This window comes from Gigantopelta aegis, chromosome 8 (genome assembly GCF_016097555.1).
Source record: "Gigantopelta aegis isolate Gae_Host chromosome 8, Gae_host_genome, whole genome shotgun sequence".
Lineage (NCBI taxonomy): Eukaryota > Metazoa > Mollusca > Gastropoda > Neomphalida > Peltospiridae > Gigantopelta > Gigantopelta aegis.
The window spans coordinates 26,692,889-26,710,263 of record NC_054706.1 but is presented as its reverse complement, the minus strand read 5'-3'; the positions used below and the strand labels follow the sequence as shown (position 1 = coordinate 26,710,263).

The following is a 17,375-nucleotide window of genomic DNA, read 5'->3' as shown; positions in this document are numbered from 1 at the left end:
GTTTTCTACATTCTTTAGCAAAAAAAGCAAGGTGTTTTTTTTAAAGTACCCAGCCACACAAGGTTTACGATATATGTAAACCAACTATTTATAAAATCGGGCAGGACGTACCCCAGAGGTAAAATGTTCACTTGATTGAACTCCGTCAGTGGGCCCATTGGGCTATTTCTTGCTCCAGCCAGTACACCATGACTGGTATATCAAAGGTTGTGGTATGTGCTATCCTGTCTTTGGGATGGTGCATATAAAAGATCCCTTGCTACTTATAATTTTTTTTTAGCAGGTATCATCTTAATGACTCTGTCAAAATTGCAGGTTTCCTTTCTAAGACTGTTAAAATTACCAAATGTTTGACATCCAATAGCCAATGATTAATAAATTAGCCCAAGGTGATATTCTTTTGCTTGTCACAAAACAGTTTGTTCATTATCACATCGCAATTCACTACACAAGTTTCAGAGATCGCTACCCAATTTTAAAACATTAAACATTAGTTGCTAATCAATTTTCAATTGACTAGAAATATGCTACTCAAGATTTTGGAAAACATAATGTTCCCTGCTTGTTTACTTTGACGTGTATTATCAATGTGTGTTTATTATGTGTCGCAGATGAATATGGTACACCACTCCACCCTACAGTGTATGAAGAGACTGAAGAAGGACTTGAAGAGGGCGGTGGAGGAGCTGGTGATGAAGAAATGGCAGAGGAAGAGGAGTTTGACAGAGATGCCCTTGTAGAGAGATACCACGTATGTTGGACGTACAGAAGTTTACTTATTTTCTCTATTTGTTTCATATTTATCATTCTTTATGCAGGTTTTGATGATTTCTATTATCATTATAAAAGTTCTTATGATTGTTATTGAAATGAATAACATGTTCATTATAGACACGAAACGTTCAAAAAATGTTTTGTAGAATTTTTTTTTTTAATCTATTGTTGTTTTGTTGTTGGGGTCTTTTTTGACAAAATTATACATTGTTTATTATTTTTATTAATAGATAGAAATCATGTTTGTTCAAGATTACGCATTACTGTCTTCTTTTTCTGTCTTTACTTTTTAGCTCCGCTGTGACATTCGTCATTGGAGCTTTTTTGATAACAATTTGTCTGACATATATTCATCAACTTTTCCCTTGAGGTCCATCTTCTAGAGTTTTTATACGATCTTTCTGAACTTTGGTACAGAGATACTATGGTGCAGTCCCTACTAACTACATCATGCATTTTAACATTTTTATTAAATAAAATACATTAATTAAAGTAGATGTTTAAGATTATACATTCTAAAGTCTTTCTCCTTTAAAAGTATTGTCTTGGGCAGTGTCTACAAACTAATAGAATGATATTTCAAATATTTAGAATTTTTTATTTTCGATTAAATTAAAAATAAATTAAAATTGGTATTTAACATTGAAAATTTCAAAGTCTATCTCCTCTTAGAGCTTTCATTGGATCATTCTGAAACTTGGTAATGACATTGTCTGGGGTGGTGTCTACAAAACAATATACAGATATGTTTTTAAAATTAATTTCTGAATTTTTATTAAATTTTTAAAGTTAAATATTACTCCTGTGCTCTACCTCATCGTGGTGACAAATTCTGTACATTCTTCTGTATCTTTTACACATTCTGTTAGCATCTGTGATAATGTTTTCAAATAATATATACAGTGAAACCCCTCTAAATGTGACACCCGCGGGACCAAGAAACATTTTCTGTGCAATATTAGTTTGTTTACTACAGCTCAGTTCTCTGCAATATTAGTTTGTTTACTACAGCTAAGTTCAGTGCAATATTAGTTTATTTACTACAGCTCAGTTCAGAGCAATATTATTTTGTTTACTACAGCTCAGTTCAGAGCAATATTAGTTTGTTTACTACAGCTCAGTTCAGTGCAATATTAGTTTGTTTACTACTGCTCAGTTCAGAGCAATATTATTTTGTTTACTACAGCTCAGTTCAGTGCAATATTATTTTGTTTACTACAGCTCAGTTCAGCGCAATATTATTTTGTTTACTACAGCTCAGTTCAGAGCAATATTAGTTTGTTTACTACAGCTCAGTTCAGCGCAATATTAGTTTGTTTACTACTGCTCAGTTCAGAGCAATATTATTTTGTTTACTACAGCTCAGTTCAGCGCAATATTAGTTTGTTTACTACAACTCAGTTCAGCGCAATATTAGTTATTTACTACAGCTCTGTACACTGTGTTTATTGTCTGACTGTAGCACTTGTTTTTTAGTTTGGTAGTTTTTGTTTTTGATATTTTTAGTTTTTGGTATTTTTTGGTATTTTTTGGTAGTTTTTGTTTTTGTTTTATGTAAATATGAGCAAAAAAAAAATGCTGGCATTGTTAACTTTAGAAAAATATGTTTCAACAACATTTCTCTTGAACACATTGATGCAAAAATATATATTTGTGGTGATTTTGTAGAAAACATACAGACGATTCAGAAAATCTATAGTTATCATAGATTTCAATAAATATTTACTAACTAAGGTCCGAAAAACTTAATTTTTGCAATATCGCCGACACAATTTTAAAATTTTGAAAGTGTGTTATTCCTGTGTGTTCGGCAGTATATCAGCTTAGTTGGCACTAAATTGAAGCATGTTAGATTTGCTTCATATGGCTATTCACATTGTTATTCAACTATATGCAAATTAAAAAATTAAAAACAGTATATTTTGCATGTTGCCAAAAACATAAAATCTGTTACTATAGTTTTGTATAGCATGTAAAGCATGCAAAAATCATTTTCTTAGGGCCTATAAACTATTTATCATTTGTACACTATTCATATTTAAATATTTTAAGTTATTGTTTGATAGTTAATTACTGTGTTCACTTATCTCCAAGCTTCCGTTAAATTATGGCAAGTACGTGCCAGTATCCAAATCTTTATTAACTTGTATCCAAATTACCACTTGGACAAGTCAAAGTTGAAGGACAACAAACAGTTTTAAAATGACCTTTCGTTAATATAGTTATAGATATTTAAATAATGCATTTTTAATTATCACTACAGATGTGTTAAATTATGTCGAGAATTATTTTGCAATTGCTATTTATTCAACATGTAGGAAAATGCAATTACTGTGTCATATTCTTCATAAATATATTGCAGAAACTGAACATCTTATCAAATATCATCAGATAATGGGCATTTTATTCAAAATTACATACATGGAGCATTTTGTTCAGTATCGCGTCGTCATTCACAGCACAAGGTTCAGAGATCACTACACAATTTTAAAAGATTAAACAGTAGTTGCTAATCAATTTTCAATTGACTAGAAATATTGGTAATCATGATTTTGAAAACAAAATGTTTCCTGACATAATTTTTTGTAAAAAGACATATCCTTTACTAAAATAACCAAAGAGGACCTGCAGTATACATATATACAACCAAATAATCAAAATTTCTCGTCTCAAAAATCAACAATGTCAGCATTTTTGCCCATATGTGTCATTGTCTTTCATGAATGTGACTCTTTCACAGCTCTTTACACTGTGTGTTTTTGTTCTTTTATCATTTTTGTATTGATGTTGATCATCTAGTACCTTTGTAACCTTTTTGACATCCAATAGCCACTGTGTTAGTTGGGCTGGGGTGTCCTTAAATATTTATTTACTGAAGTTCATCAATGAACATCTCTAATTCTATCTCATCTTAGAGTTTTTGTTGCATCATTCTGAAACTTGATACAGAAATTCTCTGTGACAGTTTCAACAAACTAATGGACATTTCTAAAGTTTAGAATTGGTATTAAATGTAAAATAGGTACATTTTAACAGTCGATCTCCTCACAGAGTTATGATATGATTGAATCATTCTGAAACTTGGTACAGCCTTTTTAAAGCAACACAATCAAGACAGCACAAACTTGTCATAACTGTATTTTCTCATTGGTGATTTTACTATTGGTTTTTTGTTTATTGTTTTGCTTTATTATTATTATTTTTTTTGTAATTGATCAACAACTTCTGAAAACTTTACCGACATACTCTCTCTCTCACACACACACACACACACACACACACACACACACACACACACACACACACACAAGTTCTGTTATTAATTACAAGAAAAATAGTAGTAGCCTACTATGCAGGGAACATTTTGTTCAGTAACGTGTCGCAATTCGCTTCACGTTTCAGAGTGCGAACCACAATTTTGAAACATTAAACTCTATAGTTGCAAATCAATTTTCAGTTCACTAGAAATATCACTGATCAAGATTTTGAAAACAAAATGTTCTTTGCTCTTGATACAATTGGTCGGTAGTTTTACCAATATTCTATGAGGCTTGTGTTACTCTTTAGCCTATTATAAAACAGAATAAATGTTTTTCAAATTGTCCATTGTTGTTGTGTTACTAAAAACTGGGGTAGGGATCTACCGTACCTCAGTTATTTGAAATGCTTGGGTTGTATAATCAAACCCTTTCCGTAAACCCATTGGGATTTTTGCCATCCCAAACATTGCCGAACAAATAATATATCAAAGGCTGTGGTATGTGCCATCCTGTCGGGCAAAGTGCATATAAAAGATACCATGCAACATTAATGGGAAAATATTATAGTTTTCTTCTAAAGACTATGTGTCAGAATTAAAAAATATTTGACATTCAGTAGATCCATTTGGTCTGTCCAAGACCAAATATTCACGACACTCGTGAGAGAAAGGATCATAGTATGTAAAATTATCATATATATAGTTAAAATAGAGTTCACATAGCTCATGGAAATCCTGAAACTTCATGCATTTTTAACCAAAGTCATGGAAAGTCATGTAAAAATTAAAACTGGCTGATACTTAATTGAACTCATTTAAAAAAAAAGAAAAAAAAAGATTAGCAATTTACAATAAAACATACTAATATTTATAGGATATTATACGAGCTTCCATTTCGTATCATGTTTATGTCCCGAGTTAAATAATTTTCAATTGTTACAAGCTTTAGCAAGTGACAGTGAAAATTATTTCACGAGGGAAATAAACATGATACAAAATGGTAGCGAGTTTAATATCCTATTTATTACCCATAATCGATCTTAATTTATATCACTCATCTCGTTTGTTGACATTCTTGTAAGGTTGTAGTGCATAAATTGATGACGTCAAAAGTTTTATGTCCCACATGGCATTCTAGTGGGACGTATGAGTTTGATATGTACCAAGATACTTTTAATCATATGGGTAATAATAATAGATTATGTTGGTGGACTGAGAAAAATCCTTGAAAATCTGAAGAAGAAAAATGGGTCATCGAAAATGCCATTAATAACTGAAGTTAAGTCATGGAATTGGTTGAAATATTGTATGAATCTGTCACAAGTATGACAGGGGTCGAAATACTGCAGTTCCGATCAGTTTTTGCCAGTCAACATCACCACAAGCCAGGATATATATAGCCTGCCATCCTGTTGGACCGACAATTATTGTTTTGATTTGGTCCAGTGGAATTTGTCTAGCAGGAATTTTAGCCAATTTTGACCCCTGCACGAGTGTGAATGATGGGTGGAGTTGTGGTTTGTTGGTGTTTTTGGGTCTTTGTCATCTTTACTGGAAAGGGGTTCGCAGACACCCTTGCTAAGCTACTGGTTTTATTCTTCCTTCATGTTAACTCTTTCAGACTATACTGGCTGAAAGGGAACAGCTACAAGCTCAGAATTCACAGCTTCAGCACAAACTGGCAGATTATTTCCGCAAGAAGAAAGCGGATGAGAGACAGGATTACGACAAGAACCTGACTGATCAAGAACAGAGATATCTTAAATACATGGGTAGGTTAAAGAGGTGGTGACAGAGTTTCACATTTCTCTTGTGTCATCAAACAGTAATTGATGGTTTTGTTTTATATTAAAGGGACTACATGTTCAGTGTGGTATCTGTTGTATCTGGTCTACATATTCAGTGTGTATCTGTTGTATCTGGTCTACATATGCAGTGTGGTATCTGTTGTATCTGGTCTACATATGCAGTGTGTATCTGTTGTATCTGGTCTACATATTCAGTGTGTATCTGTTGTATCTGGTCTACATATGCAGTGTGGTATCTGTTGTATCTGGTCTACATATGTAATGTGGTATCTGTTGTATCTGGTCTACATATGCAGTGTGGTATCTGTTGTATCTGGTCTATTTATGCAGTGTGGTATCTGTTGTATCTGGTCTACATATGCAGTGTGGTTTCTGGTCTACATATGCATTGTGGTATCTGTTGTATCTGGTCTATATATGCAGTGTGGTATCTGTTGTATCTTGTCTACATTTGAGCGTGGTATCTGTTGTATCTGGTCTACATATGTAATGTGGTATCCATTGTATCTGGTCTACATATGCAATGTGGTATCTGGTCTACATATGCAGTGTGGTATCTGTTGTATTTGGTCTACTTATGCAGTGTGGTATCTGTTGTATTTGGTCTATATATGCAGTGTTGTATCTAGTCTATATATGCAGTGTGGTATCTGTTGTATCTGGTCTGCATATGCAGTCTGGTATCTGTTGTATCTGGTTACATATGCAGTGTGGTATCTGGTCTACATATACAGTGTGGTATCTGTTGTATCTGGTCTACATATGCAGTGTGATATCTGATTTATCTGGTGTATATATGCAGTGTGGTATCTGTTGTATCTGGTCTACATATGCAGTGTGGTATGTGGTCTACATATACAGTGTGGTATCTGTTGTATCTGGTCTACATATGCAGTGTGGTATCTGTTTTATCTGGTGTATATATGCAGTGTGGTATCTGTTGTATCTGGTCTATATATGCAGTGTGGTATCTGTTCTACATATGAGTGTGGTATCTGTTGTATCTGGTCTATATGCAGTGTGGTATCTGTTGTATTTGGTCTATATATGCAGTGTTGTATCTAGTCTATATATGCAGTGTTGTATCTAGTCTATATATGCAGTGTGGTATCTGTTGTATCTGGTCTACATATGCAGTGTGGTATCTGTTGTATCTGGTCTACATATGAGTGTGGTATCTGTTGTATCTGTCTTTATATGCAGTGTGGTATCTGTTATATCTTGTCTATATATGCAGTGTGGTATCTGTTGTATCTGGTCTATATATGCAGTGTGGTATCTGGTCTATATATGCAGTGTGGTATCTGTTGTATCTGGTCTACATATGCAGTGTGGTATCTGTTGTATCTGGTCTACATATGAGTGTGGTATCTGTTGTATCTGTCTTTATATGCAGTGTGGTATCTGTTATATCTTGTCTATATATGCAGTGTGGTATCTGTTGTATCTGGTCTGTATATGCAGTGTGGTATCTGGTCTATATATGCAGTGTGGTATCTGTTGTATCTGGTCTATATATGCAGTGTGGTATCTGTTGTATCTGGTCTACATATGCAGTGTGTTATCTGGTCTATATATGCAGCGTGGTATCTGTTGTATCTGGTCTACATATGCAGTGTTGTATCTGGTCTATATATGCAGTGTGGTATCTGTTGTATCTGGTCTATATATGCAGTGTGGTATCTGGTCTATAAATGCAGTGTTGCATCTGTTGTATCTGGTCTATATATGCAGTGTGGCATCTATTGTATCTGGTCTATATATGCAGTGTGGTATCTGTTGTATCTGGTCTATATATGCAGTATGGTATCTGTTGTATCTGGTCTACATATGAGTGTGGTATATGTTGTATCTGGTCTACATATGCAGTGTGCTATCTGTTGCAGCTCAGTTGGAGGATTTGCGGCGACAAGACATGCAGCAGCGTGATCACTACCAGATACAGATTGAGGACCACAAGGAGAAATGCGAGGAGAAACGGGCCAGGGTCGACGAGGAGAGAGAGAAGTTTATGGTATTCAAGCAAGAAGTTGCACTCAGTGCCATTAACACTCGATCTGGAAAACCCATTCCGCCAAAGGTGAGTGAATGCTTTTGAGCAGTTTGTGTTAATAAAGTATCAGCATCAATGGTTTTAAATTGATAAAATGAGTCAACAACACATATTTCTTTTTAAACATTGTATCACTTGTACATGATTATATTTAAAATCAGTTTCAGTGAGTATTACCAAATGACATTAATTCTCTTCTTAAAACCAATAATCAATTTCTTCTGTTTTGATAGAAGAAAAATTACAGCTATATTTGCTGTTTGTCATGTCGGAAATTGGTTTCAAATTGGGAGTTCAATTGTATTAAGACTATGATGTACCGGTATATGCATTAGTTTTTCTGTGCATTTCCATTTAACATCTTTGTGCTTACTTTCAACATGTATCATACCAAAAAAAAATTATATTAATAGACAGATTGTAAATAATTACTTCAATAATGCCCCCAATTTCATAATGTCTACAAAATTACCGCAGTACAAATTACAACAAGGTGTGCATGCATTGCTGAGTCTGGTGGATCCATAGTGCTGTTGAATTTTGATCAGCAACAATTTAGTTAAGTATAACCTTATGTGACATATTTAAATGTCGTTGAATAACCATTAACAGTTTACTGAAAAATATTGAAATACAGTGAACACTGACAATGACTATAAGAATACATCAAGAAGAAGTTTGTTTTGTTTAACGACACCACTAGAGCACATTGATTAACAAATCATCGGCTATTGGATGTCAAACATTTGGTAATTCTGACTCGTAGTCAACAGAGGAAACCCGCTACATTTTCCTAATGCAGCAAGGGATCTTTTATGTGCCCTTTCCCACAGACAGGAAAGCACATACCACGGACTTTGACCAGTTGTGGTTCACTGGATGAAACAAGAAAAAAACAATCAGTTGAACGGATTCACTGAGGTGGTTCAGTCCTGCAATGCAAGCACCTCAGTCGAGCGCTCAACCTACTGAGTTAAATCCCGCCCAAGAATCCATCAAATGCGAACATGTGGGATAGAAAACGTACACTCTTGGTGGTAGAAATGACCACCACTGAGAGTGTACTTGTTCTTACCCATATGACCATGCAATATAGCCATAATATCCTTTATGCTGGGGTGTTATATATATATATATATATATATATATATATATCAACTTATTTGATTTTTAATGCAGTTATTTTTGTGTCAATTGTTATACAATTCTCACGACTTCTTCAAACATGGACTTCTTCAAAAAATTCATAAGGGACTCTTTACATTTGTTGTGGTCCCTCAATATTTTTAGTGATGAGTCCATGGACTCAGTATTTTGGGATGGATGAGAACCCTGCATATGATGGGTTCTTTTTCTCTGACAATAACTGTGTGATTTATAGGACAAAAAGCAATATCTCTATCTGACATATATATCTAATATATTTGAATGGAAGGAAGGAAGGAAATGTTTTATTTAACGATGCACTCAACACATTGTATTTACGGTTATATGGCATCAGACACATGGTTAAGGACCACACAGATATTGAGGGAGGAAACCCTCTGTCGCCACTTCATGGGCATATTTGAATGGATGACACTAAAATATTTGACTGATAAATGTTGAGATGCGTTTGTGACTGACAGTGACTCTGATTTCCAGGACACCGAGCAGTACCTGAGCAATGAAAACAAGAAGGAGCTGGAGGTCGTCAACGTCCGGCTGGAGAACATAAAGCTGAAGAACAAACTCAAGAAGAAGGAACAACAGCTCAAGTCGAAGGTCGGAAAACTCAGATCATCCACATCTGTCAATGATTTCATGGCTTTAACAATTACACCCACTAGTTGCTGTTTTGGTTTTCACTTATCGAATCATCCAGATACCAATCTTTCCAATCATTCCTTTTTACTCACCTACTAATCCATCCATCCATCCATCCATCCAGCCATCCACAACTAGCCAACCAGCCAGCTATCCTTCCACTCATCAGTCTATTTAGCCAACCATCCTTTCATTCTTCTATCCACCTAATTAGCCATCCATCCATCTATTCACCCATCATCTATCCAGCCACCTGACCACTCACCCATCCATTTTTGATCCATCCATCCTTTCAGTCATCCAGCCAGCCAGCCATCCATACACCCACCCACCCACTAGCACAATCACCTCTCTACCAATTCTTCCATCCATTAAATCTTCCTTACATCTATCCAGTCAAACTGTCACCCTGTTTTTTCATTCTTTATTCATCTATCCATTTTTGTAAAAAAAAAACAAAAAAAAACCCATTGCAGATGTCAGCATAGCTTACAATTTGTGCTGGTAGTCAGCATGTTTTGACAAGCCTGGTGTGTGTATTTTGACCAGCCTTGTGCATGTTTTGACAAGCCTGGTGTGTGTATTTTGACAAGCCTTGTGCATGTTTTGACAAGCCTGGTGTGTGTATTTTGACAAGCCTGACCGGTCTCGGTGGCATCATGGTTAAACCATCGGACATAAGGCTGGTAGGTACAGAGTTCGCAGCCCGGTACCCACCCAGAGCGAGTTTTAATGGGTAGGTGCAAGGCCACTACACCTTCTTCTTTCTCTCTCACTAACCACTACCAATTAACAATTAATCCACTGTCCTGGACAGACAACCCAGATAGCTGAGGTGTGTGTCCAGGACAGCGTGTTTGAACCTTAATTGGATATCAGCACGAAAATAAGTTGAAATGAATGACAAGCCTGATGAATGTTTTCACAAGCCTGGGGCATGTTTTCACAAGCCCAGTGTATGTTTTCACAAGCCCGGTGTATGTTTTCACAAGCCTGGTGTATGTTTTGACATTAGAATGTGCTGATTAAGTCAGTGTGGTGTTGTGATGTCATTACAGAACGATTTCGTTTATCACTGATTTCAGGAGGAACTTGCGGAAGGTTTACACTTGATCGACTTTGAACAGCTCAAGATAGAAAACCAGACGTACAATGAGAAGATAGAAGAAAGGAATGAGGTAATACAGGGTTCACCCTAACATCCTTAAACTATTTAATGCTTTGTTTCACTGTAAAATAATTTTTACAAATTTAATTTTTAATGAAGTCTTTATTTATTTATTTCACCTAAAATGATAAAATAAAATATAGCAATTACTTTGTTCTTTTCAGAATGTATTTTAAGTGTATCTTGTAGGATCTGCTGAAACTTAGCGATATGAAATGTACTTATAGATTCTACTAAAACTTAGTAATATGTAATGTGGTTTTGTAGGAGCTGCTGAAGCTTAGTGATATACAATGTGGTTTTGTAGGAGCTGCTGAAGCTTAGTGATATACAATATGCATTTGTAGGAGCTGCTGAAGCTTAGTGATATACAATGTGTTTTTGTAGGAGCTGCCGAAGCTTAGCAATATACAATGTGGTTTTGTAGGAGCTGCTGAAGCTTAGTGATATACAATGTGCATTTGTAGGAGCTGCTGAAGCGTAGTAATATACAATGTGTATTTGTAGGAGCTGCTGAAGCTTAGTGATATACAATGTGGCATTGTAGGAGCAGCTGAAGCTTAGTGATATAAAATGTACTTTTGTAGGAGCTGCTGAAGCTTAGTACTACACAATGTGTTTTTGTAGGAGCTTATGAAACTTAGTACTATACAATGTGTTTTTGTAGGAGCTGCTGAAGCTAGTAATATACAATGTGTATATTAGGAGCTGCTGAAGCTTAGTGATATACAATATGCTTTTGTAGGAGCTGCTGAAGCTTAGTGATATACAATTTGGTTTTGTAGGAGCTACTAAAGCTTAATGATATACAGTGTGGTTTTGTAGGAGCTGCTGAAGCTTAGTGATATACAATGTGCTTTTGTAAGCATTACTAAAGCTTAGTGATATTCAATGTGCTTTTGTAGGAGCTACTAAAGCTTAGTGATATACAATGTGGTTTTGTAGGAGCTGCTGAAGCTTAGTGATATACAATGTGGTTTTGTAGGAGCTAATAAAGCTTAGTGATATACAATGTGTTTTTGTAGGAGCTAATAAAGCTTAGTAATACACAATGTATTTATAGGAGCTAATAAAGCTTAGTAATAAACAATGTATTTGTAGGAGCTGCTGAAGCTGCGTAAGAAGATCACGAGCACAGTGCAGGTCCTGACACATTTGAAGGAGAAGCTGCAGTTCGTACAGGGCGAGAACCACGTTCAGCGGGGAAACCTCCGAGAGGTGGAAGCTCTAGCAGCACAGGTCTGTTACGTTGAGTCATCAGGACATAGCGTTATGCTGCATTGGAAACCATATGCTAAATATTTACAGACTTAAACTTTATACAAGACAAGCATAATGTTTTAATTGAATCATATTTCATCCTACATGACCTGCCCACTGACATCTAGTGGTTCTCTTTGCTGTAAGAGTACCTCCAGTTTTTCAGTTTCATTAAAGAAATCAGTAAGATAAAATAGTTTGTTTTGTTCAACGACACTACTGGAGCACATTGATTAATTAATCATCAGCTATCGGATGTCAAGCATTTGGTAATTCTGACTATCCACTACATTTTTCTTAATTCAGCAAGGGATCTTTCATAAGCACTTTCCCACAGACAGGAAAGCACATACATGTCTTTGTCCAGTTGTGGTGCACTGGTTGGAACGAGAAAACAGTAAGATAAGTGGAACTTAGAAATAATAGTTGATCATTGCCACAACAGTGACACTGGAATGGGAAAAAAGTATAGGGGGTAAGTTCAGCCAACCATTTGTCACCAACGCTTGGTACACTGGTTTTTACACCTTACAGTATGCTGTATGACCACTTTAGGAATCATTCAGAATAGTTTGCAAATGGTTAGCGAAAATCATGGTGACATCATGTTTAGTAGTAGCCAGGTCATTGTTTAGTGTTGCCAAGATTATTGGTTATTAACCACAATTGTCATCCTGTTGAATTATAGGTTAGGTCTGTGGTTGAGGGAAAGGAGAAAATTAAAAAAAAAAAAAAAAAAAATCAATTTTGTTAGACCCAGGGCTCGAACTTAACAATGGCACCAATGGCAATTGCCATCACTGAAATATAAATTGTGGTGGGTAGAGAGCATAACCAAAGGCACTTTTTTGCTGTGCTGTCAGTAAAGCTCCTCAACAATGGCAAAATGTTTACACCTGGTGTACATTATCTGCCAGTATTTAACATTTGCACATACAGCAAAATAACTGTTTACTCATTATTATTTGCTGCAAATGTCATTTAAAAAAAAATTGCCATAGGCAGACTCAAAATTGCCATCGGTGGGCAATTACAATCATGGCAATTCTTTTTAAAATTTGCTGTGGGAGACAAATTCTTAACTTCCGAGTCCTGTAGACCACTATGAGTTTGTTTATTTTTATCAATTTTGTTTTGTTTACAGAAACGTGACATTCTATCAAGAACAAAACAGGCTCGTGACTCACTGAGAATAGACAATCAACGTCTACGTCAGAACTGTGGTCTTCTAGGTAATGAGCCGCTGCTGAGAGATTTTGAGGAACGTGTGGACGAAGCAGAGGAATTGAGGAATAAATTGGAGGGGATGAAAATGATTCATGCAGAAATGACCTTGACCTGTAACCAAGTCCGTAAAAAAATTGAACAGGCTCGATCAAGCAGAACATAAACATATATTATAATGTTCAGATGTTGTTTTCTGCAGTTCAGTATTACCATTTACAGAAATATCAGTCATGAATGTGTTTTTGAAGCCATCTTTTCAGAATCAGTTTTGTATATGTCACGATAAAGCCAAAAATTTTTATCATTTTATTATAACACAATAAACATGCGTGTTGTTATAAATATAATGTTCCTTTTGCTGGATAAAAAGGGAAACTTCTGCAAATGAAATATGTCAATTGTCATACAAATTTTGCAATACCAATAGATATTTTTACTAATAAAGTTTTTTGTCAACAGTTATTTTCTGACGTGTTGATAAAATAAAAAAATATAATAATAATGTCCTGTTGTTATCATTGTAGTCATATTAAAATGAAATAATCTCATGTTGTATGGTGTACAATACTAAGACAATAATATTATGTTATTGGAATGTAAAATTCTGGGCCCCGTTTTACGAAGCGATCTTAAGGCTTAGACCGCCTTAAGTGCATAGCGTCCTTATGTACATAAGGTGATTTTAGCACTAAGTTCGCTTCGTAAAATGGGGCTCTGTTAAAAAAAAATGTTTTGGTGTCTTGATGCATCTTAGCGCTAAGATCACTTCATAAAATGGGGCTCTGTTCAAAAAAAGTGTCGTAGACATATTTTTTTTTAAAGCAAAGGCCTGCCCTACTCAGTCTGTACCAGTGTCACATGCAAGTAACGCAATGGGGAAAATAACAATTAGAATGTTAATACATATGTACTTCATTTAAATCTCAGGTAAATCAAACCATTTAATTTTCCTCCTTCTTTGTCAAATACTCAAAAAGTTCCCAGGGGCGGGATGTAGCCCAGTGGTACAGCGCTCGCTCGATGCACGGTCAGTCTAGGAATGATTCCCGTCAGTGGGCCCATTGGGCTATTTCTCACTCCAGCCAGTACACCACGACTGGTATATCAAAGGCCATGGTATGTGCTATCCTGTCTATGGGATGGTGCATATAAAAGATCCCTTGCTGCTAATCGAAAAGAGTAGCCCATGAAGTGGCGACAGCGGGTTTCCTCCCTCAATATCTGTGGTCTTTAACCATATGTCCGACGCCATATAACCGTAAATAAAATGTGTTGAGTGCATCATTAAATGAAACATTTCCTATTCCTATTCAAAAAGTTCCCTGATGTTGTGGCCATCACATGACCATACCTACATGTAGCCTAAACTCACTGAGGTGGGGACAGTAATAAATATTTCTGTTCACCCATGGACACCCTACAGTTTAATAAATATATGATTTTGTATTGTTTAGTTTCATGTACATTTTCTATGACTTAATTTAATTGTAAAACAACAATGAAATCTGTATTATAATTTTAATTTATTATACCGTAATTATAAGAGATATGCAAGAGTTATATTATGTAATACATACATGTATACAGAACTTCTCATACGTTATTTTCGCTTCCTATTTATTATACAAGTTTATTTTGGGCAAGAATATATAGGCTACCACGAGACAGTGTAGAGGTCGAGTGGTATGTTCTTTCGCAAAATAAACAAGTGCAATAAATAGGAAGTGAAAACAACATATGTGAAGTGTATTTATTATATACCTTATTTTATGTTTTATAAAAATGTGTTTTTAATTTAACGTCATAACAACACTTTGTTAAATCTATGATCAAAACTCCTTTCATGAATTCATTTAACATTAAGAATCATACTCTGCGGCAGCCTTGTGTAATGTTTGAAAAAGGATATGACATCATTTGTAAATCATATATGACATCAGCAAATAAAAGGTGCTAACTGCAGTAAAAAGAAAAAGGGAATTCCCCATTTAAAAGTTTCGGTCCAGATCGCACATATGTGTGATACAAAATAAATTTATCACACGGTTTCAAAATGTCTTTATCACTATATTAAGATTGAATAGGTATGTAATAAAATCCCTTCAATGAGTTGGCAAGTTGAGGGGTTTTTGGGGGTTCTTTTTAACTTTGTGACTTTATTAACTGTTAAAGCTACAAGTCACATTATATTGTACAGATTTTTTTTTTTTTTTTTTTTGTGGGTGTAAAGATTTTGTGTAGAAAAGTCTTAACAGATAAGACATGTTTCACTATCCAAGCTCACTGGTGCAGCAGTTAAGCCATCTGGTTTAAGGCTGGGTTCATATCCTAATACTGGCTCCAAATTAAATATGATAAATACCACCAGAGCACATCGATTCATTCATCATCGGCTGTAAGATGACAAACATTGGATAATTCTGACGCACATCTTAGAGGACACTTGCTATATTTGTTTTCCCCCATAAGCAGCAAAGGATCTTTTATACACACTTTCCCACTGACAGGACAGCATATACCAGAGCATCTGATATAACCGTTAGAGGCACTGGATCGAACGAGGGGGGACCAGACAGAGAATAGATCCACCAAGGGGTTTGATCCCCCGACCCAAGCACCTCAGGCGAGCTCTGTACTGACTGAGGTAGATCCTTCTCAGTTTGGTGTAAAGTCACTATTCCCTTTCACTATTAATCTATGTTCTGAACAGACAGCCTAAATAGCCAGAGTGTACCCATAACAGCATGCCTCATCCTTAATTGGGTACACACACACTGATTCTAACTGAAAGCTTCTTTTTAGTTCATTTTCTTTTCACACAATCTGGTTGAGGTTTTTTTTACAACCCTTACATATTACTGGTTTAACACCATTTACTTTTCTCAAGATCAGAATATTCGATAACTGTATATAATAGTATTTTATTTAGAAACTGATGTGAAGTTTTATACCTATGACAATAAATTATTAAAGAAGTGTTTGATATGTAAATATTTCTTGTCTGTATATAATTTTTAAAATATATAAATTATCATGAGAAATGTATTTGTTGGGTTTCTTTATTTATCAGTAACTGCTACATTTGTAACTTAAAGGGACATTCCTGAGTTTGCTGCAATGATTAAGATGTTATCTACTAACAGAGACTTTTCAACGATTGTAATTACATGTCAAATATATTTTTCTGCATAAAATATTAGTGGCTGTATATTAAACATGTTTCTGATAGTTCTAATATTTGTACTAGGGTAAATTTCATTTTATTTTCTAAAATATGTTTTTTCGTATGTACGAAATTATTTTAAGACAAAATCTGGTTTGAACATCTTACAAATATTAAGATGACCAGAAACACATTAAATATACAGACACTGATATTCTAAACAAGAAAATATATTCAATATGCAATTTTAATCGTAGAAATATTTTATTAGTAGGAAACATCTTACAATGGAGCAAACTCAAGAATGTCCCTTTAAGGCATTAACATAAACTACATGTATCAGGGGCGTAGCGTGATCTGGACCTGGGGGGGGGAGGGCTGGGGGGTTCGAATACAAACAGAGTGGAGCCTTTTTCTATTTTGTTTTTGCACCACCAGAAACTCCATATGTATAAACCTGTATCTTTTAGTTCTGAAAGCGGACCATTTGCTTCAGGGGGGGTGGGGGGTCGGCCGAACCCCCCCCCCCAGTCTACGCCCCTGGGTATATGCACCTGTTGTTAATTACTTATGAAGCCATTGTCTTGAAATGTGTGATGATATTATCTTGAATTAATGGTTGTTTGGAATGGATTATTTAGATACAATTAAACTCGTCACCCTGGACATAAAAGTTTAAAAGTGAGGTTAAAACATAAGTATTAGTATATGAATTTTTAAAGTGTAAAGCTTAAAAGTGAGGTTAAAACATAAGTATTAGTATATGATTTTTTATTTTATTTTTTCTAAATCAGACTTGGATATAAAAAAAAAGATTATTGATTAATTATTAAGTTTGTATTTTTTCAGCATGAATT

The 17,375-nt window shown here is 35.1% G+C and overlaps 1 protein-coding gene across 2 annotated transcripts in view; it reads left to right on the top strand.

Moving 5' to 3' along the window:
• The window catches only part of LOC121379167 (coiled-coil domain-containing protein 96-like), a 55,090-nt gene that overhangs the window by 6,521 nt on the left and 31,194 nt on the right, over nt 1-17,375 (top strand). The window contains exons 6-12 of one of the 2 annotated variants that reach the window (XM_041507665.1): nt 612-751; nt 5,655-5,805; nt 7,728-7,921; nt 9,539-9,658; nt 10,786-10,878; nt 11,970-12,107; nt 13,273-13,857. In XM_041507665.1, coding sequence (XP_041363599.1) covers nt 612-751; nt 5,655-5,805; nt 7,728-7,921; nt 9,539-9,658; nt 10,786-10,878; nt 11,970-12,107; nt 13,273-13,518 — 1,082 coding nt within the window. In that variant the 3' untranslated portion in view covers nt 13,519-13,857. Of the gene's footprint in view, nt 1-611; nt 752-5,654; nt 5,806-7,727; nt 7,922-9,538; nt 9,659-10,785; nt 10,879-11,969; nt 12,108-13,272; nt 13,858-17,375 lie in introns of those variants that run through there. The other variant, XM_041507666.1, reaches the window with a different exon arrangement.